At 45.6% G+C, this 23,461-nt stretch overlaps 2 protein-coding genes across 3 annotated transcripts; one reads left to right on the top strand and one right to left on the bottom strand.

The window, feature by feature from the left end:
• The first annotated feature begins 1,710 nt into the window (after positions 1–1,710).
• On the top strand, positions 1,711–16,639 carry ATF1 (activating transcription factor 1). 2 transcript variants are annotated; one of them, XM_080368828.1, is made up of 8 exons: positions 1,711–1,845; positions 6,736–6,852; positions 8,838–8,966; positions 10,815–10,915; positions 11,220–11,350; positions 12,754–12,933; positions 13,038–13,197; positions 13,572–16,639. In XM_080368828.1, exons 2-8 carry the CDS (start codon positions 6,742–6,744, stop codon positions 13,714–13,716), a joined length of 957 nt encoding a protein of 318 aa, XP_080224954.1. In that variant the 5' UTR covers positions 1,711–1,845; positions 6,736–6,741; the 3' UTR covers positions 13,717–16,639. The 2 variants fall into 2 exon arrangements, with proteins under 2 accessions (XP_080224954.1, XP_080224955.1); XM_080368829.1 differs by having other exon boundaries at positions 1,779–1,845; positions 6,736–6,808.
• Positions 15,035–23,320, bottom strand: TMPRSS12 (transmembrane serine protease 12). The gene is made up of 5 exons (XM_080368827.1): positions 22,882–23,320; positions 21,299–21,497; positions 19,537–19,808; positions 18,592–18,734; positions 15,035–17,578 (listed from the first exon to the last, which is right to left on the bottom strand). Exons 1-5 carry the CDS (start codon positions 22,985–22,987, stop codon positions 17,333–17,335), a joined length of 966 nt encoding a protein of 321 aa, XP_080224953.1. The 5' UTR covers positions 22,988–23,320; the 3' UTR covers positions 15,035–17,332.
• Positions 23,321–23,461: the final 141 nt, after the last annotated feature.

The raw sequence follows: 23,461 nt of genomic DNA, 5'->3' as shown, positions 1-23,461 counted from the left end.
CTCGCTCGCCGGTGAGGAACCAGCTGCAGTTTTAAGCCCGACCTACCTCTATTTAAGATTTTCCTGTAGTATTATATATTTTTGATTCCAGCTCTGGTCAGGGTTCAGGATTGGGACTCTCGTTTGGAATTCAAGGAGGGATGTACAGGCTCCTACGATCCCGGCCAGACATGAGGGGCTCCGTCCTCCAGAGGAGGATCAGCTCCGTCAGGCTTTGCGCCGCTGAGGGAATGAAAACTGGTGGCGTTTGGGATTCAGCACTGGATGGTCTCTGCTGCCCCAAACTAACCGCGCAGATTTTATGAAGATTGAATTTAAATATTCGTTAATGTTAAGGTATAGTTCAGTACCGCTGAGGGTGGAATTAATACTAGTCTAACACCAGCTGCTGTCTGTGCGTGTGCCTACTATCGGTTGTACATTTCTGGGTAAGACTAGATGTAGACACATTATTTCCTACAAATGATGAGTAGCAATTTTACTGTGGTTTCTTTTGAAAATATTTCATTTTTAGTAAACCTTCATTAAATCACTTTAAATTATTTGTTTAATATAAGGAAAACCTCTTTAAAAAAACAACAAATCACCAGCTACCTAACTTTGAATTGTTACATTAACCAAGTAAATTGAAATAGCCAACAAATCCTTCCATTAATACATTTAGAACTGAGTGATGGGATTTCACAGCTGAAGATTCTCATTCTGGCTGTCGCAGCTCCCGCCCCAGCGCGTTCTCCAGCGCTGTAACTTCACACACAGCAGCAGCTTAATCCTGACTCCGTAGGTAAAAATTTCCATAATTCCCCAGAGGAGAAACCTGGAGAATGTTGGAGCTTTTCAGGAGTAGCTGTGGAAGGTTTTGTCAGGGGAGCAGCAAGTGTAGGCAGGAGTTACTGCAAATAAATCACCTGCTAATGATTAGTTTGGCTTTCTAGAGCGAATTGGGGAACAAAGCGGAGCCAGGGAGACTTCAGGGCAGTAAAACTAAAAGAAAATGTTGAAAACCACCACTGAACTAACCTAAGTGTGCTATGTAGCAGCGAGGAACAAAGCCTGTTGCCCTCAAGCTTTGCTCGGAACCCTTCGTACTGCGGTATTTTATGGTTTGGACAGCAGGAGATGTCGAAACCCAGGGGCAGGTTCCCCACTCGGGTGGGTGTTTTAATGGAAGCGCCGAATTTCCTTGCGGCGCTCCCCAGCGGTGCTGCAGCGGCTGTGAGGGGCTGGCACCCCTCGCAGGCAGCTCATTACCGTCTTATTTAGAGAAAAAAATTAATTTGCCGCCCCGGAGGGGGGAGGGGGAAGGGGGGAGGGGGGGGCTGAGGCCGGACCCAGTCCGGGCACCCGCGGGCCTGGCGCGGGGGCAGGAGCCGCCCCCCTCGTTCGCTCCCGGACTCTACGCACCCCCGTGCCCCGGCCGAGGACGGAGGGAAGGGCCGTGGATCCCGCGTGGGGGCGAGCGATTCCCGCCCGCCGGGCCCGGGCTGCGGCCGCGGTCTGCGCGCTCCGCTGGAGGCGCCTTCCCGCCCTCGCGCCGGCAGCGCCGCTCTAGCGCCGCCTCTCGCTGGTACCCGCCGCTGGAAACCGCCCGGCTGGAGGCGGCGCCAGAGCGGACGCTCTAGCCCCCCCCGCGCGGGGCTCGGTGCCGTGGGAACTCTATGGTGGGGATTTCTAGGCGAGGCCTCCGCGGAGACTCTATGGTCGCAGCCCGCCCACCCCGAGCGTCCCGCGCGGGCCCGCCGTGTTTACGATGCCGCCGGCGCCGGTTTCCTGAGGCAGCGACGGGCGCGGCGGCGGCGGCTCTCCCCACGCGCGGCCACCGGCGGGGCCCGGCGGGCCCCTGAGGTAAGAGCGGGCGCCGGCGAGGCCCGAGCGGGCGGGGGGAGGCCGCCCCCTCCCCCCCGCCCTGCCCGCCCCTTCCCCCCCGCCCCCGCCGCCCGCGGGCCTAGGCCGGGCCGCGCCGCTCCCCTCCGCGCCTGGTGCCGTCCCTGCGGGCCGCGGGGGAACGGCCGAGCGCCGCCACAGGCCCGGGCCCGGCCCGCGGCCTCTCCCTACAGCGAGGGGCCCTGCCGGCGGGCCTGCGCCTCCGCCGAGCCCCGGGCCCGGTCCATGTGGGCCCCGAGCCCCGGGCCCGGTCCGTGTGTGTCCCCGGGCCCCGTCCCTGTCACCCTCCGACCCCCGGGCCCGGTCTGTGTCGTCCCTCCCGCCTCCCGCGAGCCCAGGGCTGGGTTGTGTCGTCCTCCCCGGGCCCGGTCCGTGTTCCCCTTCCGAGGCCCGGGCCCGGTTTGTGTGTCCCCGCCCGGGCCCCTTCCCTGTCCCCCCCGCGAGCCCCGGGCCCCGTCCCTTCCCCCCTCGTGAGCCCCGGGCCCGGTCTCTGTCCCCACCCCGGGCCCCGTCCCTGTCCTCCCCGAGCCCCGGGGCAGGGCCGAGCAGCCTCCGGGACAGCGGGGGGTGGCGAGGGGCCCCCGGCTCCGTCTGGCGGCTCCAGCCCCGCTCCCGTCCGCTCCGGAGCCCTTTGGGATCGACCCATGGAAAATCGAGGCCCTGGGTGGCGGGATCACCTTGCCCCCCCTGTTAATTCTCACCCCGTATCGTTCTCGTGAGGCTTCTGACCCTCGAAGCCACGAGTAGCGGCTTGGTTCGAGGCAGCTGGACACAAATTGTTGGTAAATTCGCTCAGGGATATTTTCCTGTCACAAATAGCCAGATCCCTCATGTCACTAGGACATCCACGCTTTTATTTCTGATGCTGCTCCTGTGGGAACGCTGGCTGAGCTTCCTTGCGCTACGCGAGGCTGGGGCGGGGGGGTGAGTGGAAGAAAACACGTACGGAAAGTGCTCCCGAAGTTTGGAGGAGTATTCCTGTGCCGATTTGTAGACTGGGATCCAAAACTGTCACTGGGTACGTTGACTCAGGTCTCCTCGCTTGCTTGCTGGCACAAACTGGGAGGATGTGCTGTCCTTTGCCCCGCTGCCTTTCACTGGTTCCTGGAAAAAACTGGAGTTCTATTAGTCTTCGGGATGAAAAAACTTGCCCCAAGTGTCTTAATTGCAAAATTAAGTAAATAGTGGTTTAGCTGCCATAACTGGTGAAGATGGCTTATTTGGGGGTGTTAAAGAATCCAAAATTTCACCAGCTTACTCGAGTATAATTTCACCAAATCCTTTAAATCCCTTTCTGTGATTTGCGTGTGTCATATTTGACTCTTGTCACTTAGTATTTGAGAATAAAACTTGGCATCCGCTATTTGATTTCTGACTTGATAAAGTCTTTTCGGGGAAGAAAAAAAAAAAAAAAAAAAAAGGAAAAAAAAAGATCAGTTGCCTCTTGGAATATTGCAATGCCGAAACATCGTTCGGGCCTTTTCTTTGCTCGATTTAAAAGGGGAAAACAAGCTGGTTTCTTGCTGTGGGGCTGTCACACTACAGCTCATGTCTCTGCCTTCACGGACAGCTTTTATGATCCGTTATCTTACTCTTTGCCTCCTGATTATGCTTTAAAGCTTCACCTGAGGCCGAGAATCCGTGACTTTTAGCTGGTTTATGAGTGTTTAACTAGAGACAATCCCTGTCTCGGATGATCTGGCAAAACCAAAATTGTAAGGACAAGGGAGCAGTATGCGGTTCCCGGGACGCTGAAATAAAGAGTGAATCAGTGTAAAATCTTGTGGAGATCGTTCCTGAGCAGACATGGTATGTCTGTAAGGGACCGTCTCTTTAGCATGTTAGGATTTTTTTTGTCAGGATTAGTAAAAGCTGTGGGAATGGGCTTTCCTTGTTTATTTATTTCTTTTTTAATTGATACTCCTCAGCCGTTTAGGAGTTGTGTTCAGTGGTTCTTGAGCAGGGGTTCAAAGGAAGGAACTGTTGTGGGATTAGGAGGGTATGTATGAACTTCAGGATGATAAATTAAACGTGCCCACGTTGAAATACGCCATTCCCATTTCTCTTTAAAAGGAAGAGATGTTGGCAGCTCAGACTCCGTTTAAAGTGAAGTGGGTTTCTTGGGCTGGAGGGAGCCGATTCTCAGGAGTTTCAAAGTCCTTCAAAACAAACTTCATAATGCTGCTATTGCAGAACCTTAAATTGGGTTACTTTTGAGGAGCAGCTGCGTGGAGGCATTGGTTTTATTCTGCAAGCACCATCCTTACCCATCCGATTATCAAAACATGGGTTTCATGCAGACTGCAACAATAACTATTCTCTGGCTAATAAATCATTGGGTGTTGCTTTTACAAATTCCCTCCTGCCAGTGCCCTGTGATGTGTCAAACTCTTCCCTCACCCCAAAATGCAGCTGGTTTCAGCGAAAAGTATATTCTGTTGCTGGAAGCAGCTTTAACTGTGGTGTGCAGAGCTGAAACCCTGATGTATTTTCCGTCTTTGGTACTTCTTTTCTAAGGCTGAGAACGTTGCAGGTTGAGGTTTGGCATTGGAACTGTCTTCCTCAAAGCTGACAGATGGGAATCGCTGTTCCAGGTGTTCTGGAAGGCCACTCCAAGGGAAAATCTGTGGTTTTCCAGCAAAATATGTTGTTTTAGCAAGGTAGAGGCATGTGACTCTTGTGTGACAGTCCTGCAAGGCCAAGTAGCGCTGCTCCTCCTTTACCCAGTGGAGGCTGGAAGGCGCAGTAGTAATTTTCACCTTGTTACAATCACTTGGTAAATCTTTTTTTATTAATACAGTTTTACCAGAATTGATAGACGTTGGTTGACTATTTTGTAAAATATTACAGAGCAGGCAGAGGTGAAGTAAACTTGAAAATTTTATAAGGGGAAATACTTTATCTTTTCTTCCTGTAAGTAGGGCTTCACACCTAGGAGAGAAAGATCAGCAAAAACCTTTGTGCTTTCTTCCCAGTTTGTTTATTTTGGGTAGTTTTGTATCTGTGGGTTTGTTGTTTCTTGCAGTCTATTTTGGGGCTGTTGTGAGTCTTTTGTGGGACAATAAGGCAGAGCGAAACAGTAAAAGAGCGAGGGGGAGACAGAATGTGGTTTAGCGCTACAGAAATGAATTGGGGTATTTCTGTAGCGCTGGAAATTTATTTTAATTTTTGCTGTTGATCGGATTTCAGTTTGACAGGGCCCTGTTTACTTGCGATGCTCCCTTTGCAGGGGGATGAAATATAGATTTTCCTTTACAAAAAGCTAAAACTACATTAGAGGGTGGAGAAAGTGGCATCCCTTATCCGTGCTTGTCATTAATTCTGCTCTTTGTTTTTTATAGCTTCCAGATACTTAGATGACTTTAGTTCTCAATTTTCTTGCTTTAACAAAAAGCAAAAGCCAAACCCAGTTTTTCCGACTTTCAGGCGAGCTCTGCAGCAGCAGGAACAGCAAAATGACAGAACCGCAGGGTCCGCTCCTGCGCGGGGCGTGAACAGCGTGCGGCGGAGCAGGGCGCCAGGCAGGATCGCCGCTCGGCTGCGTGCTGCGGGCGACGCGGAGGGGCAGGCACTCCTGCATTAGCAGCAGCAGCGATGTGATAATCTTAGCAAAGGCAGTCGGGAGAGAGTTGATTAGCTAAAGGTTTCCAGAAGCTGGGAACAGCTGAGGCACTGCCCGCCTCCCGTGAGCTTTTTATTCCAGGGTGAAGCCTTCGTTTTGCTGCTTCAGCTTCAACTGCGGACAAATTGTTTTATGCTTATAGACATAAGGACGTCAGGAAGCCGTCTCGTGTGTTGGAGGACGTTTTTTTCCTGCAGATACAGTTTCTTGTGTCACCCAACCATCGGTTTTCTCCCAGCAAAATCCTGGTTTAGTAACTTATTTGAGGAGCTCTGCACTGGGGCTCCTCGCACAAGTAAGGATTGCAAGAGCAAGGTTCTGGTCTTGGTGTACGTTGACTTTTTACCCTCTAAGTATACGTCAGGCTGCAAGAGCTGTGGTTTATCTCAGTAGGGAAAAATCAATGACTCACATTTCCACAGAAAGAAATGTAATTTCCAGTCTCATAGCAACTGTCCTTTCAACAGTTTCAAACCTTCTGTGACAAAATGTTTAACACTCACCGACCATCTTTTAATGCTCTAGGCTGGTCCACCCACTCGCCCCAGCTAAAAGCATGTGGGTTTACATCACTAAATCCCCCAATATTGGAGGGGGGATGCTGTCAAGACGTCGAACGGTTAAATATAAAATCTTAGAAATGAGAGAAGTGTTGCTGACTGTATTATATGGAGACAGAGTGACTTTTGCAGGGTTTAAAATCCAAATCTGTGTTCTCTCTGCTTTGATTCTGAATCCTTGTTTTGTATTTATACACCTTCAGATGGTTTAAAATAGGTTTGGCTGGTAACAGGGGTAAAAGACTTTGGAAAATAAGTTTACTTAGAGCAGCATATTCTTTAGGATGAACGCTTTAGCTTGGTTTTCTTCCTAGATCTCATGACTTTATTTTTATTAGGGAAAAAAAAAACAAACCAGGAAATTGAATAAATACATTCGACAGTGCAGTTCAGCACGGGGTAGGTCTGAAGCAGCGCTGGCGGACGGTGGGATCCTGGGTGTTGTCAGGACGAAGTGGGACTTGTCACTGGTTCTGAAACAGGGAAGTGACAAAAAATGCCAGGTTATTCCATAACAGCAAGTGCCACCAAAGGACAAAGAATTAATTAAAAATATCCCAATAAGACTAAAAGCAATTATGCCCTAAGATTCTGTCAAGCGGGAGCCGGGCACCTGTCTGCCGTTCGCATTGCTTATTAACTGAATTTAACTCGTTACTTTTCTTATAGCTGATTATGGAAGAGGTGCACAAGAGCAGCAGTAACAGTTCAGTGACGCCTTCCCAAACAGCAGCTGTACAAGGTACAACACTACAGGCAGCTCAGCTCTCTCATATTGCTCAACAGGTAAAGCCTGGGCCAAATCTCAACAAAACGTTTGAGGTAGTTAAGAGCCATTTTTGATGTACAACAAACGATAGTAATCCTTGAGGTTTAGAAATGCACAGAGAAGAAAAAACAACAAAAAAAAAAGAAAAAAAAAGAGGGTTGAGAAAAACGTGCTACTTTGTCGATGGACGATGTAGAATGACTCGAGGGGCTTGTATTCAAAAGACCAAGAATACTTTTCATGCTTGCACAGTGCAAAAATGCGGCCAGATCTTTTTGTTAGATTGTACGTCCTTTGAAATCGTCATCGACCTGACACACAGGAGCTGTTTGGTGATGAGTTGAAGGCCTAATTTTCATAATTTTTTTTTCAGACAAAAAAGCATTTTCAGCTCCTTTTGTAGTATTGGCAATCCTGGGTGCTCAGCACCATGGAAACACTTGGAATTTAGCCCAACTTAAATGTATCTAAATGTAATAAATCATGCGAAGTTGGAAATTTGACATACTTACTACAAGGTAACTTCGCTTTCAAAGCTTGAAGCTGAATTCCTCGTGATTTGGCTTTCCTTATCTGAAGGAACATCCCCGGGGAGACGTGGAAGTCTGCTCCCATGGCCACGCAGCCGTCCTGTGGAACAGCCAAGTGCTGCAGCTCCTCCGCTGTTTACCCTGTGGAGACGATTTCAATTTTGATGCAAAATGTAGATAACTGCACGAGGCAGAGCTGGGACAGGACACTGGCAGCATCCTGCTGGTGGTTTACAGGCTGGTTTTCTGATCTGGTTTTACACAAAGTTGCCAGTGCAACTTACATTATGATGTACAACATGCAAGTAGTATTAAATGGGAAGTTACCTGCTTGAGTTTTAATGAGCCCTTCATCTTTTCCTATAGTCCAGATTAATAAAAAGAAATTTGATGAGGAAACTGGTTATTTACTTCTGCATCTACATGTATAATTTTAATCAGTTTTTAAGTGCAAAGGCTCGTGCGACTTCAAACCAAAAATACAAATCTGCCAGAATGTAAAGAAGCCTTTTCCATAGGGGTAGCAGTAATAATTAACTTTTTGCCAGTTAAACCTAGATTTCAGCTACAAGCTACAACATTTATCTAAATCCACATTTTTAAAACATGAAAGAACAGATGCTGTAATTTTGATTTGCAAAAATCTGCTCTTTGTTCTTCTTACCTGTCTGGAGCTTGCATCGTCTCCTTTGGTTTCCTTTTACTTCCCTTTAGTTACAGCCCTTCTGCCTTGAACTTTCCAAGTAGATTGATCAGCTTTTGCTGTACCTAACACTTGTGATTTCTTCTCTGTGACATTTTTGAACTGTAGCCTCATACTGGTTGCTTAGAAAGAAATAAATATCCAAGAACACAAAATACGTGCGTTATTCGTGCTACCTTCTGCATTACTTTAGTATTGTTACTCTGATCTGTCCTAAGCCCTCAGTCTCCGTGATAATTTCACCTTGATGTAGATTTTAGTGCCCTAAACTCCTATTAATTTAATGAGAATCAAGGTGACTTATTAGGCACTTTTATTTCTGCTTATCTAAGTCCAATACACTCTGAAAATGGAATAAAAACTTAAACTACCATGAATGTGGGGCTTTATCTGTGCATATGGATGGAGTTAGGTGAAAGCAGTCGTGCTCACTTTGTCTCAGTGTTGTGAATCTGAAGAAATCTGCTTCACTGTGGTTCATTTAGAACCGCATGTATTTAATCCCTCATTTTAATTTGCAGCATTTTAATCTCTCATAATGCTACATACTTGATTTCCCCCCCTAACCTAAGGAAACAAGCAACTGTTTCAGCCTTTTTTGTATGCAGATACACATCTCAAAAATGAGCATCTTTTAAAGGGTGACTTCAGTAGACTTACAAGAAGCTTCTGCTAATGCGTGTTCTCCACTGGTTTTCCTACGTGTCTACGTGCTTTGTGAACCCCGTGGAACAAACGCTCTTGTTAATGGTTCTTTGCTTTGTTGTAGATGTCTCTCCGAGGTCCTGCTCCCCTGACAGTTGTTCAGCTTCCTGGAGAACAAGTCCAGGTCCAGGGAGTCATTCAGACAGCTCAGTCCTCTTCTGTAATCCACTCACCTCAGGTGCAAACAGTGCAGGTAACTATTGAATGTCTGTTAAATAACCCAGGATCCTGGTTTGTGTAGGTGGGGAGACTTGTAAAGGCTTGTCTGGCTCAGTGAACTGCCACGGCGCGGCCTTTCCGGCCCTGCTGTGAGAGACGGTGAGCAATCCGGTGACGGTGTTTTTGGGATACATCATTCTTGATGATTATTGAGGTTTGAAATTCTTGGTATTTCAACTCTAAAGTTGCCTTTGGAGTTGAAATGAAGCTATTGAACATTGACTCCCTTTATAAAACAACGAGCACACCACAACTCTTTAGTTGGTGCTCTTAACAGACACGCAGCCGGTGTGTTTTAATACCCACGTAAGGAAAGCGTAGAATAAGCCGGTGAAGAGAACTGTGTGTTTGGAAAGGTAGAGCTGAGTGATGGCTGATTGCTCACCTCCTGGAGGCTGGAACTCTGCTTCTGTGGTGCCCAAGTGTTCTGCTTGTGTCTCTTACTCATTTGCCATGTGATTGTTGTACAAGCCACTTCAGAGAGGCGCCTTGGTGAGTTTACAGTGGGGGCTGCTACTACTTCATTCACTTCTTGGCTGCAGAGAGCCCTCAGGGCAGCACGGCGTGGGATTTGCACTGCAAAATAACTGCGCTAGTCAGCCGAGCAATGGGAGGAGCGGTGCTAAAACGCCTTAATTTGTCACTGCTCCTTTGTGCTGTGCTTATCTATTCACATGACATTAAATTGAGAAATCATAAAAAGTAAACCTATGATGCCTTTTCAGCTGTCATAGTGCCTGTAACATCAGATCATGGAAAAGAAAACATGGTTCACTTTGCTGAGAACAGTTCAGCTGTTTTATAGGGTGGTGTTACCTGAGTCTTCGTTAATCCCGTTCCCATCATCGTGTTCTAGCTGCAGGGTTCCCACTGACTGTGTTTCTTCCTGTTTTTTGTTTTTTTTCTGTAATTTATGAACATCGTGGCCTTGGGGCTCAAAGGGAGGAAAGAAGTGATACACGAGCAGCTTGTTTTCAGTGTTGATAGTAGGCTGCTCTTTTTGTCTCCGTAGCAGCAGTGAAGTGAGAAACGCTTGTCCCAGAGCTGTATGTATTCTTCTTGACTTTGTTGCTGGCACATAGATGAGCACAGACCAATTTGTTAGCTTGTATTTAATGAGGAGCATCAGAGAAAAAAATAACTCGCCAGCTGGATGAGGACAGGGTGGAATAAAGAGAAAATTATGGATAATACTTTGCCCATTTACTCCCTGATACGCTGCTGCCTTAAATATAATTTTCAGTTGACTCTTGTATTCTGACCAACACGATACACTGCTCTAAATGTGCTCTAAAATCTACATAAAAGATTTGCAGTATTTTACACGTTTGCTCTGTACATAAATGGCGTTCCTCTTTCCTTTCCCACCAGCTCCCTACACACATTTACGTGTGGGAGTGGCGCGCCTTTTCAGACCACACCAGCTATTAGTAAACCATTTGTATTTTTTCACACTGCTGTTTTAACATTCCAGATTGATTAACGCTGCGGTTTAATGCAGCTGGAACAGCTAGCTTCAGATGGTGCGCTTCTCTCCGCTTTTAATGTGATAAATAGTTTGGGAGAATCCCTTGAGCTTGCTTTTTTTGGGGGGAGGGGGTCTGTTTCATTATGACCTTATTAACGTAAAAGTCTTTGATAACTGCTAGAAGTAGTAGCTAGCACTGAAACTAGAAATCTGCCTTTTTTCATTTATCTTTGCAATTTGCTTCATTTGTGTAGTTTTCAAGCAGCTTTAGCTCATACACAGTTAAAATGTGTCATCCTGTCTGGATGTTTCTTCTGAAACGTACTGGATAACCATGTGGAATGTGTTTTTTAGGTATCATCTTTGTCTGAGAGCGAAGATTCTCAGGATTCATCGGATAGCATAGGCTCTTCACAGAAAGCTCGAGGCATCTTAGCTCGTCGTCCATCTTACCGGTCAGTACTAGATGTAATAGATGTTGTATTCTCATTTGAAACCAAAATAGCAGCTTCTTTCAAGGGCTTCCTGCATTCTGCAAACCTCCAGGTTGTTTTCTTTCTCTTGGAACACACGTGGGATCTGTTCACGCAGTGAACGGTTTGATGACACCAAGTTAGCTAGCATGTGCCACAGGGAGACTTTGACTTAAACTAACCTAAAAGAACTGAACTAAAAGAAGTTTGTAACTGCCGTGGCGGTAATTTGTAATTTTTTTTCCCAGTATTAAAAGCTGATAAACTCTTTTTTTTTTTTTAATAGGAAAATTTTGAAAGATCTTTCTTCTGAAGATACACGTGATAGAAAAGGAGATGAGGATAGCCCTGGTGTCTCTACTGTTACATCTATGTCCGTTCCCACCCCTATCTACCAGACAAGCACTGGACAGTACAGTACGTTACACAAAATATATGTCTAACAGGACACTTTTTTTATTCAACTTACCTCAAAATACAGATTTTCTTTTTGTTATGTATTTGACTAAGCTGAGACTCAAAAGGTTTGGTTGTTTATCTAACAGTCAGTAAGGTTAGTACTGTTACGATGTGGAAATAGACTGGTACCTAAAGGCTTCAGATAAACTCAGTGCTTCACGATCTTAATTTTTTACACCTTAAGATAAGACATTCAGAGGATGTTGTTAGGAAATACATAGCAGTCTTCTAGTGTTACATTTAATTAAAAATGTAAGATCAGTGAAGATACCATTGTATAGATCACAGGGCCACACCATGAGGTGTTCCTGTGGTGTCAGGGAGGCAGCAAAAAAAAGGATTTGTTCCTTTGATTTTATCACCTAATATTCATTGTGCTTGCACACGGAAAAGCTCCAACCCCTGGAGCACCTCCTTCCCATCCTTGCTGCCTGGGCTGGGCATCGTACGGCTGTTTCTCGCTTCTCCCCAACAACTCCTTTGCCTGTCCGGATTTTTGCGCCTTTTTTAAGTACATTTCCAGCGAGGAGCCACCAGCTGTGGCCATCGGGGGCCTGCATGGTGCTGGTGTCTGGCTCAGGACAGACAGCATCACAGGGTGGGCAGGGGCCTCTGGAGATCGCCCAGCCCCACTAAGGCAGGGTTGCCTCGAGCAGCTTGCACAGGATCATGTCCTGGCAGGTTTGAGTGGCTCTGGGGCAGGAGACCCCACAGCTGCTCTGGGCAGCCTGTGCCAGGGCTCCGTCACCCTCAGAGATGTTTTTCCTTGTATTCAGACGGGACTTGTGCCCACTCATGCCTGTTGCCCCTTGTCCTGTTGCTGGGCACCACTGAAAAGCGCCTGGCCCCGTCCTCCTTGTCACTCACCCCTAAGATACGGGGGGACATCGGTAAGGTCCCCTTTCAGCCTTCTCCTCCCCGGCTGAACAGCCCCAGCGCTCTCAGCCTTTCCTCATCAGGCACGTGCTCCAGCCCCTCACCATCCCTACAGCCTCCACTGGCCCCTCCCCAGTAGCTCCCCATCTGAAATGGGCAGCCCAGCACTGGGCACAGCCCCTCCCGATGTGGCCTCACCAGGGCAGAGCAAGCGGGAGGATCCCCTCCCTCCACCTGCTCCCCCAGTCCCACACGTCCGCTTGCAGAGGCCCCCCCGGTGGCTCCCCTGCCACGACACCTCGCAGCTTACCCCCACTAAGAGCCTCGTAGCACAATCTGAACGCGATGGAAGGAAAAAGCCCTTCAAAACCAGCACTGTTTCAGCAGGGGGAGTAGCTACACAGCCTAGAGATTTACCTGTATCTGTATGTTACAACGTACAGTTACAAACGCTGGTGCGCCTGTTCCTTTTCTTTTTTTTCAAGTTGCCATTGCCGCCAATGGGTTACAGCTGGCCAGCCCGGGGGCAGATGGTGTGCAGGGTCTGCAGACGCTAACGATGACCAACGCCAGTGGTACTCAGCCGGGGACGACAATACTGCAGTACGCGCAAACGTCAGATGGGCAACAGATCCTCGTACCCAGCAACCAGGTGGTAGTGCAGAGTGAGTACAAGCCTTCTGGCAACGGCTAGTAACGCCGACCGCTACTGCGAGCGTAACTTCCTAACACTCCCGCGTTTTGATGCCTTCTGCTGTTGTCATCGCAGCCGCGTCAGGAGACATGCAGACTTACCAGATCCGCACCACACCAACCACCACCTCCCTTCCTCAGACCGTCGTGATGACGTCTCCCGTCACCCTGACGTCACAGACAAGTAAGACAGATGATCCGCAGTTGAAACGAGAAATAAGGCTGATGAAGAACAGGTATGGAAGTGCACGTGGGCTGCTTGGTTCTGTGTGCTGAAATCCATCTGCAAACGGCGAGCCTTGCACGCTCACGTTGCTGATTGTGCCATCAGTGTGGCATGCTGCGTCCGGTGACTAAAAAAATGGGAAATTCTGACCAAAACGTGTTCTGTCTTGTGCGGTTTGGAGAAAAACAAACGGGGTTTTCTGTGCAGCTTGACTGCCACGCGTACTGCCAGCTACGGTGAAACTTCGTGCTCTCCGTCTAGTGTTGCGTGCTTCTCGGTTTGGTTGCGCCGGCTCCCTGCTTGCCTGGTGGTCAGGCTGAAAATTGTTCCCAAACCAGACACGTCTCAAATCTAAAATAATTCCCTCTGCTTGTTCTGTTCCAGAGAAGCTGCTCGAGAATGCCGTAGAAAGAAGAAAGAGTATGTTAAATGCCTGGAAAATCGAGTTGCGGTCCTGGAAAATCAGAACAAAACTCTAATTGAAGAGCTAAAAACTTTGAAAGATCTTTACTGTCATAAAAGTGTGTAAGAAAAGAAGGTAAAACTTTTGTGGACTGTTTAAATTTCAGAGGAGAAATTTTTTTTATACTGAATTTTTTAAACTAGATGAAAGGTCAAAACCGAAACTTTTCTACCTAGATTTCACAGCTTAAAGACTCTATAGATTTTATTTACAACGTGTTGGTGACAAAAGTACAAAAAGGAAACAAGAAAACCTCACCAAAATTCCTGCTGGCACAACTGGAAACTTTATAAAGTCAAGATTGCATCTACAATTAAAGGACAGTCACGTTTTACGAGGCAGGTGATTAGAATTTCTTGGAAAATTTCTACAAATACCTCTTGTAACAGAGGCAATATTTGGTTACAGTTAAAACGTGGATGAAATGGAATCCTTGCCATAGTTGACATTATTAGTAACATTTATAACCAGTATATGTTTTGATTTCTTACTCTTTTCCAATCCTTTTTCTTTCAGTTCTTTGTATGTAAATATTTTTATTTTAACCTGTAAGTGGTTATTTACAGGTGCAGATGATAAAAAAAAAAGCTAATACTTTGCTAGAGGTATAAATTATGTTTACTCTTTCTCGGCTGACAGTTTAAAAAGTTGGGGGTGTTGTTTTTGTTGGGTTGGTTTTTTTTTCCAACGTTTGCTGTGTTTATCAAATTTGGAAAGGATCTGCAGAAAGCAGCGAGAGGCCTAGTCCTGAAAATGTCTTGAGGCACATGAAATCCGGTGTTGACTTTTCTTAAGAGAATTCAACACGTCCAATTCTTTTCAAGTCCGGTGTGGTAGAGCAAGTACTGGCAGACAAAAGTTTCTGAAGAATGATTTCACGATAGTTTGTTCTTAGTTGCTGGGCATGATAAACATCTATAATTGGAAAAAAATAAATTGTGTGCTGATTATATATCCAGTTAAACACACATTGCTTATCCTGTCTGGAGGTTCTACCATGCTTTGGAACGTTTAAACCAAATAGAAGAAGGAGGATAAAATAAAGAATTGAAGATATATACCAAAGGGTTAATGAGGTTCTAATATATGGTTTATATGCTGAAAGTAGTGCAAAATTTCCGGACTAATTTTGTAAGGTAGGCGATATTTTGCAAAGTAATGGTATCTTTGTAAGAAAATATTCTATTGAAAACAGGTAGATGGTTGGTATATTTTGTAGCTAAATTGTGATCTTTACAAATTCTGAAATTGAGTTTATATACGTATTTTGACAGTTTCTATATTTCATTTTAGTAAACAAATGAAATATTTTGTGAACCAGATTTTCAAGCATATATTTTTATGGATAGTACAAAGTCAAATGAGATCCTCTTTGGTGTAGGAGATATTTGAATTAATTTTGTATGTCTGTAGGCAACTTGCAAAAAAAAAAAAAAATCCTAAAGAGTATTGGGAAAAAAAAGAAAAAAAAAAAAAAAAGATCAGGGCTTTCTATTCCCCACAGTTGATATTATCTGCACATTAGATCTGATTGCTCTCAGAGATTCTAGTTCGTATGATTTTGATTTGTTTCAGATGAAAATTCAATGTTTGACATGATCAGGACTCTTTTGGGTGCGGAATCTCCATTCTGGGAGACACCCAGCAGGCGCTGGAGGCGGGCCTGGGCAGCCTGCTCCAGGTGCCCCCGCCTGAGCAGGGCCGTGGCCGAGGTGACTTCCCGAGGTCCCGTCCAACCTCGACCGTTCTGTGATTCTGTGATTCTGTGACATAGAAAACCGTGTATGCAGTGCTTATTGCATGAGTAATAAATACACTATTTTCCATAGTTAGGATCGAATCCTGCTTCCAGTTATGTCAGCGGGAATTGCACTATGGACTTTGCTATTACAAAGGTGTTAGAGCTCCGTGTGTGTGTCGTGCTAGCTCAGATCTGAATGAAATTACAAGATGTACTCACTCCCTAGATGTGTAACGCTTATCATATGGTCAGTCCGTATTTTTTTCTTTTACTCATTTTTGAATTAATGGACTTCTTAGCAAGCAGAGCTCTTTGCAAATGGTATGAGCAAGACTGCATTCCACAATCACATTGTTAGTGGGCTAGAAAAATAGATTTTTTTCTGAAGTTTCTAAATAGATGATGGTTACGGACACGATCCACGATACGCTTCCTTTAGGCCAGACCGGAGTGTACGTTTCCGTTGGCGATCATATCCAAAAAAAACAAAAAAAGAGTGATTTCGCTGCACGTCAGAAATAACGAGCAAGGTGGAGAAAGTCCTGACCTTAGGGAACTGCTCCACCAGAGGCGGTTGGTGCCTCCCGTTTCTGTTAGCGGAATCTGAGGAAAAACGAAGCCTTGGGACGTGCTTGGCACCGCACAGAATCAGACCTTTCTGCTCTGTCTCCCACCAGGCGTGCGCGCGCTGTTTGGCTTACGATTCAGAGGGTTTGACCTACAGTACTGAAACGAATTTGGTTACTCCTCTGTATGGTATTTTGATCCTCACTGTGTGCTGTTGTTCCTTTACCTTCTTTTGTAATACGGAATAATAATTAGAAAAAAAACAACAACTATCAAGTGTTAAGACTGTAAAAAAAAATAAATGGTGGCCAATTCTTTCTGTATTCAGCAAGTGAAGCAAATGTAGTGCTGCCAGACATAACGTTAGTCAATTTTTATCCTCTTAAAATAGTGTTTGGGAAAGAGCAGCTTATTTTTCATCATGGAAATATTAAACAGTAACATGAGTTTGCTCTTTTTAAGTAATCACTTATCATGAAGTACTTATTTTGGATTTACTTCAAAATCTAGATTGTAAGAGAGTAAAACCTATATTCTGAGAGTAAGAGCTATAGTACCTAATCCTGTTCTGCTGGTTATTTCCAAACAAAAGTACATGCTTTATATGAATTGTAAATATTTGTTGAAACAATTAGATGGTTGCAAATTTTGACCTTGGTAAATAAAGTCGCCAAAATATAATTCTGATGTTCCTTATTTATTTTTAATTAATGTAGTTCTGCAGTGGTTCTGACCAAGGATGCATACGCTGTGTGGTATCAGCTCTTGTACAGTGGCCAAGAATAAATGTTTAGTCTGTGAAACAGCACCCAGAGGTCTTCTATTAGATGTGTCTGTTCAGCAGCCAGAGTACTAGGGTATTTGTGACTAAATTTTAACCCTGGCTCCAGGTAATTAGTGGAGAATAGCTTTTCTCTTTCTGCAGGTGGGTTTTTTTTGTTTTGGTTTGGGTTTTTTCCCCCCTTTTTCATTTTCAGCAAGCAGAGCTGCTGTTAAATAAAAGCATTTTTGTGCTCTGCTGGTACTGACCCAGCAGAGGGAGTGTCTCTGCCATCGACAGAACCACGGTAGCATTTACTGACTAGTGCTTAAGCTGCTTTTAGCTGGAAAAGCATAGAAATGGGGTAGGAAAAAAGTTTTTTCTGTCGGTAACCTTCCTGTATTCAATTTCATTATTAGGGTCAAGGCTGTTATTTCCTCTACTGTTAGCATGGATGTCAAAGGCAGAAAACAGATCATACAGTTGCAAACATGACTTCTAAAAAAATGCACGTGTGTCCTTTGGCTCTTAGATTTATTCTGAGACAGGAGTTAGCTCCCTTGTCAAAGTTTCACCAGGCAGACCAAACCTCAATGGTGCCACGGTTTCTCCCTTCAGAAAGTCCACACAAGTGCCGTCTGTATCACGGTCAGGCAGATGGTAAGTGTAATGCTGATGGGATTCACCGCCTTGTTACTCAGCAGAAGTTCCGATTTTATCCATCCCCTGTATTGCGATAAACGGACATAGATCCCAGGAAATTTTGGTCGCCCGCAGCCAACTCCAAAGCTGGCAATCCCTATGAGGTAGTACTTGTGGGTACCAGGGTGGTAGCATGCTAAAGGGCCACCGCTGTCTCCCTAGAAATAAACAAGAGAAAAAAACAGTAACATCTTCAGGGGAATAATGTAGAATTAAGTCAGTAATACCTCCACTTTTTTTTTTTCTTTAAACTTTTAAGTTAATCGGACAGTAAATACACAGCAGTACACAAATTCAAGTAGAATGTGGTGATGCTGGGTGATTCTGCCTTGACTGGAATACTAGCATGAGCCTCAGTGTCTTTTTAAAGCTCTGTTGTTTTGCTTTCTGCGTCTTTTCACCCTAAGGCTCATCTCCCTAAACTTCCTCATGTATCAGTATGAGAAGGTACCGGCCACACCGTGTGTAAGTCCTGAGAAACACGGTAATGACTACACCAGCCTGAATCTTTGCCGTATTGCCTACTTAAAGGAAAACTGCTGAGGGAAGCAGCAGGACGAGTAGCAGACAAAGCACTTAGGAATACATTATGGGTTTTAATTATAAATGTCTCTGTATCACAACTGGTGCCCCAGCTTTTGCATGCTTGTGCTTTTGACCTGAGAATTGTCTTTTCTGAAAGAGCTGCTGATTGCTCAGCGTTTCAATAAAAATCTTGGTGTGTCACTGAACCGTATCGCTTCCCAGTGCTGCTGCAGGCACAGAAGCAGGCGAGACATCCACGTCCTTCCCACACACTGTATATGTACAGTGGTACGTGTGTGTGTATCCTTACGTGTGTTTGTGTAATAACTACTTTATTGACATCCTTGTGGCAAGCCTCATAGAAATTTTTGCCTTCTCTACCCTCTCCCTTGGCTCACGTGTTCTTGTCTTCTTCCGAGTATCACCGAATTCTTTGTACAGGTTTTTGAGTTAGGTTTTTTCTTTGGAATCACCACCTCACCTCTTTCTATTTATAATGCTTCTTTGGCAGTTTGGACATGTTTTCTCTTGCCTATTTGTGCCATTTTAATTAATTGCACCACAAATGCTGGCCATCGTGATGCCCCCGAGTCTCAGGCCTCAGGGGTTTCCGTAGTGGCAGGTCGGGCACGGCGCTTGTTCTTACCTGACAAGCGTCGGTGCCTCCTGATCGAGAGCCAGCACAGAGCATGTTGTTGTTAACCAGACCTCCGTACGCATCCGAACTGTTACAGATGCTAGAAGGAATAATTTCCACTCGTGCTTCTTTTAACACAGCCGAAGTTTTACCTTTATTGGAAGACAGCATGTAGAAAGGTAAAATATTTATGCTGTTGGGTGTAGCCGTTCTTTGCTCTTCCCCCCACCCCCCCTTTAGCTAGCTTAAGCGTGTTTCTGTATGTGTTTAGATGTGTACGTAATACAGATTGTGCCTGCCTCTAACGGATTTAAATTTAAGTGGGTTAAGGATTTGTGAGCTTGGATTTGATGTAGTTTGTGCAGTCCTTACTCTGAGGAAACATCGATGATAACAACACTGCTCGCTAGCCTTGCTCAAAATGTCAGAGGTGACTTATCAAACAAGCTTATATGATCCCCAGCTGTCCTTGAAATTTCCGCCCAAGAAGGATGCACGCCACCAGCTGACATGGTATCGAGTTTGCGCGCATTTTGATTGAAGAGAGAATTTGAGGGAGTGCAGCCATTCATAAAATATACAGGGACCCCCAAGTTCACAATGCACAGCGTCGGAACTATTGGTTTTCAATAAAAAAAGCTATTTCCAGGAGATGTCACTGAGTAGCTCTACCATGAATCTGAAAGCCAGGCTAGTTTGTTTTCCTTTTTTTGTGTTATACTTGGAAGAAAGGCTACAAAATGTATGCCTTTGGTTACACCCCCATAAATCTGATCTGCTTGCAATGGAAGAAACCCTTAAAGCAGATAATCAGTTGCAGAAGGATTTAATGATGTCGTGCGATGAGATTATAAACTGAACAAATTCACTTCTCTCTCTGAGCTTGAGGGACTGGAAGCCAATATTCGTTTTTTAGCTTGTAACTTAATCGACAGCACAAGGAAATCTTTTTACCTTTTTCCACTGTCCGTCCCCAGCCACTGATAAAGCATTCCGTGGCGTTGTCAATGCGCGGGGAAAGGTGTGCGGGAGGCAGGCAGATAGGCTGAATATAGGCACTGTAGTGTACCGCGGAATTGAGTTCAAATAACGCAATATCATTTTCAAATGTTTCTCTCTTGAATTCTGGGTGCACACTGATGCGTCTGATATTTCTTTTTGCTGCGTGTTCACCATGTTTCCAAAGGTTATGCACACCTAAAACAGCTCTCCAGGAGTACGGGTCCCTAAGAGAGAATTTATGTATTTTTTACAATTACATTAAATACATTTCTTGATGGCATTGTTTTCACCGATTGTTTTGCTGTTGGCTTGTTCACTTTTAGGAATATATACTGAAAATTCTGTAGTAAGTACTTTCTGGAACTAACCTGGCTAATTACCATTCTGCCTGGTTTTGAATGTTTGCCTAATGCTGGTTATGGTTGTTGAGGTGAATTCAGGTTAATGATTTAAGCTGATGCTCAGATTTTGCTTCCCACCCCATCTCAGCAGAGGCCACCCAGGAGAAATTCTTTTGAAAAAGATAAAAACATGGATTTATTTTGTAGAAAGGAAGTAGGCTTATAGTCACAATGCTTATAAAGACCGTGCTTGACTTAGATTTGGGAAATCCATTAACTAGAAGTTACAAATAATGAGTATCAATTTTATATTAAATTTAGAAATAGGGCCGGAGTAATCCAGAACTAATTTCTATTTGAGTATGTTGAAAAAAATCTTTACTTATATTAGGTGGGAGTTGAATTTGGCCTGCAATGAGCAAAGGGCAGGCTATAAAATTCACATTAACCTCCAAAATTCTCCAGAGCGTAAGATAAAAATTGATTATTCGCAATATAATGCCTCTCTAAATTAATGTTTGTAAAAGTGCATTTAAAGAAGCAAAGAGCTGATCTAAAAAAAGTCCTGATAAATGGCAACATCACGAAGTTAAGATAATTTTTACCTTTCAGTTTCCCTCACACCCAATACCAACTTCCCTGAACTAGTGTGCAGATTTTGCAACTTCGTTAAAAGATTACAGAAAAGAGGGCAGTGATGACAGCGCTGAAACGCAGCAGAATTGCTCCAAGTACAATTAAAAGGCCTGTTCTGAGGAGTGTTATTACCACATTGTGAAAAACTGGTTAAGTGCCAACTGGTTGGTTCTGTTTCATTGGGAAAATGGAAATAGCATCAGAAATAATGAATTGTGATGTTTCTAATGTAAATATTGCAACATCTTTTTGCAGAGGGTTTACTATTTTAGAAAAATCCATTGATCAAAAATTAGAGTTTCAGGGGGAGAAAAAAAAAGCCCCCACCTAACAAATGTGTCACCTAGATCAAAAAAAAAACGGCCCTTTATTAAAAATAACAATGGTGGTTCTGGGCCAAGCCAGAAGTGCATATCCAAGACTTCTTGACGTCGACTTATAAAGATGTCACTTTGCATGGCGTGCTGGGTTGGCAGCCCTCACCACACGTGACCGTTGCAGCAGAGGTGACAAAGGGGACAGTCTTTGGTCCTCAGAGCCACGAGCGGTCCCTCCTGCAGGCCGTATCGCTAAACGGGAGCCGCACAGTTTGTGTGTGTGTGTGTTGGTTCTGCGCTCCCAGAGCTTGGCCCGTGTTCATCCCATGATCTGCCTTTTGGCCAGGGACAGCACAGGTGACACTTGGCTGAACCGGACCCTCATAGTTAATAAAAAGAGGCGTTAGCACGAATACATACCTCCTTCCTGTAACGCAGTGCCCAGCGGTAAGTACCGATTTCTCATTAACTAAAACTCCACCGCAAATGTGTGTAAATTGGACACGGCCTTGGAGGTTCTGGAGGCTCACGGCCCACGGCCACGCTCCCGCCTGAGCGTCGTGTCCGCCCACGATCCGGGATCCCAAGGTGGTGGCCAGGAGCGGCCGCTCGCCGCACTCTGCAAAACACAATGGTGCCAGTTATGGCGGTCGAAGCGAACAACGGAGCGTTTGGGGGAGCTTGGGGCTTGGGGGTGTGTGTGTTTCTTTCTTTCTTTCTTTCTTTTTTTTTTTTAGGGAGTGGTTTCCTAGCTATTTTGGGTTTGAGGTTGGTTTTTTGGGGTTGGGGGAATGATTTTTTAGGTGTTTTGGTTTTGAGGTAGGTTTTTCAGTTTTTTGGCGGAGTGATTTTTTAGGTGTTTTGGTTTTGAGGTGGGGTTTTTTTGGTGTTTGGGGTGGTTTCTTAGGTGCTTTGGGTTTGAGGTGGGGGGTTTTTTGCTGTTTTGGGGGTGGTTTTTTAGGTGTTTTGGTTTTGAGGTGGATTTTTTTGGTTTATTGGGGGGTGGTTTCTTAGATGTTTGGGTTTTGAGGTGGGTTTTGTAGGTTTTGGTGGGTGATTTTTTAGATGTTTTGGTTTTGAGGTGGATTTTTTTGGTTTATTGGGGGGTGGTTTCTTAGGTGTTTGGGGTTTGAGGTGGGGGTTTTGTTGCTTTTGGGGGGGATTTTTTTTAGGTGTTTTGGGTTTGGGGTGGGTTTTTTGGGTTTTTGGGGGGTGGTTTCTTAGGTGTTTTGGTTTTGAAGGTTTTGGTGGGTAGATTTTTAGATGTTTTGGTTTTGAGGTGGGTTTTTTGGGTTTTGGGGAGTGATTTTTTTATGTGTTTTCATTTTGAGGTGGTTTTTTTGGGTTTTGGGGAGTGATTTTTTAGGGTTTGGTTTTGAGGTGGGTTTTTTGGTGTTTGAGGGGTGATTTAGGTGTTTTGGTTTTGAGGTGGGTTTTTTGTTGGTTTTTGGGGTGTGGTTTTTTAGGTGTTTTGGTTTTGGGGTGAGTATTTTGGGTTTTGGGGAGTCATCTTTTAGGTGTTTTGAGGCGGGCTTTTTTGGTTTTTTTTTGGGGGGAGGGGGTTGTTTGCTTGGGTTTGGTGGGGTTTTTTGTTTGTTTTTTCTTTTTTTGGTTTGTTTTCTATTTTTAACCTACAGTGCTACTTGCTGCAGGGCTCAATCCTGCAGGACTCTAGATGTTTTGCCACTGGGGCCCAGCATCTGGAGATGCCGGCACTTTTTCTTTTTTTTTTTCCCTTTTTTTCTTAACTTTATACCCGTGTGCGCTCCACCCGGTTCCACATCTATGTCTTGTGCCTGGATCTACACCGCACCTTGAGGCCGAGTGCACCCCACTCCCTCCCGCTTCACAAATTAATGGGATTTCGGTGCAGGTGAAGTTTTTTCCTGTGTGCGTGTCTGTGAGGCGCCGCGCGCCCCCACAGCGCGGCTCCCGGCCCGCCACCCCCCAGGCCCCCTACCCCCGGTTTATCCCCGTCTACCCCCGGTTTATCCCCGGTATACCCCCGTTCCCCTCGTCGGCAGCCGCCGGGGCCGCGCTCCGGGGCCGGCTGCCCGCCAGCAGCGGCAGCAGCAGCAGGAGGGCGCCCGCCGCCCGCCCCCGCCTCATCCTCCGTCGAGGGGGACAAAATGGCGGCGGGGCGGGCGGGCGCGCGCGGAGCCGTCGCTAACGGGCGCTGAGGCGGCGGCGCCCGCCAAAGAAACTCCCTCGAGCGCTGAACGTTAAAACACGAATCTTTTCCTTTTTTTTTTTTTTTTTTTAATGTTCTGATGGCCAAATGTTAGAAATGGTTACCACGCAGGGGCAGGCAGGCAGGCAGCCAAGCGACAGAGAGGCTTTGGTGAGTGTTATTTGGGGAGGCTGGGGGTGTGTCTACCCTCCCCCCCCCCCCCTCCTTGCACCCCCGGTTTTTGTAAATAAATTCTTAAATAAATCCTTGCGGCTGAGGAAAAGTGAGGTGTTGCGGGGGTCTGTATCCGACTGCTTGCCTTGTGAGGCCCGAAGGTGAGCAGCCCTGAGGGAGCTTGGGGAGAGGGTTGAGGCCCAGAGCTGGGGACACATGAGGGTAATCAATTATACCAG

The sequence above is a fragment of the Falco punctatus genome, assembly GCF_963210335.1.
Source record: "Falco punctatus genome assembly, chromosome: 18".
In the NCBI taxonomy this organism is placed as follows: Eukaryota; Metazoa; Chordata; class Aves; order Falconiformes; family Falconidae; genus Falco; species Falco punctatus.
The sequence above is the reverse complement of the archived record's forward strand: the minus strand, read 5'-3'. Positions and strand labels throughout refer to the sequence as shown.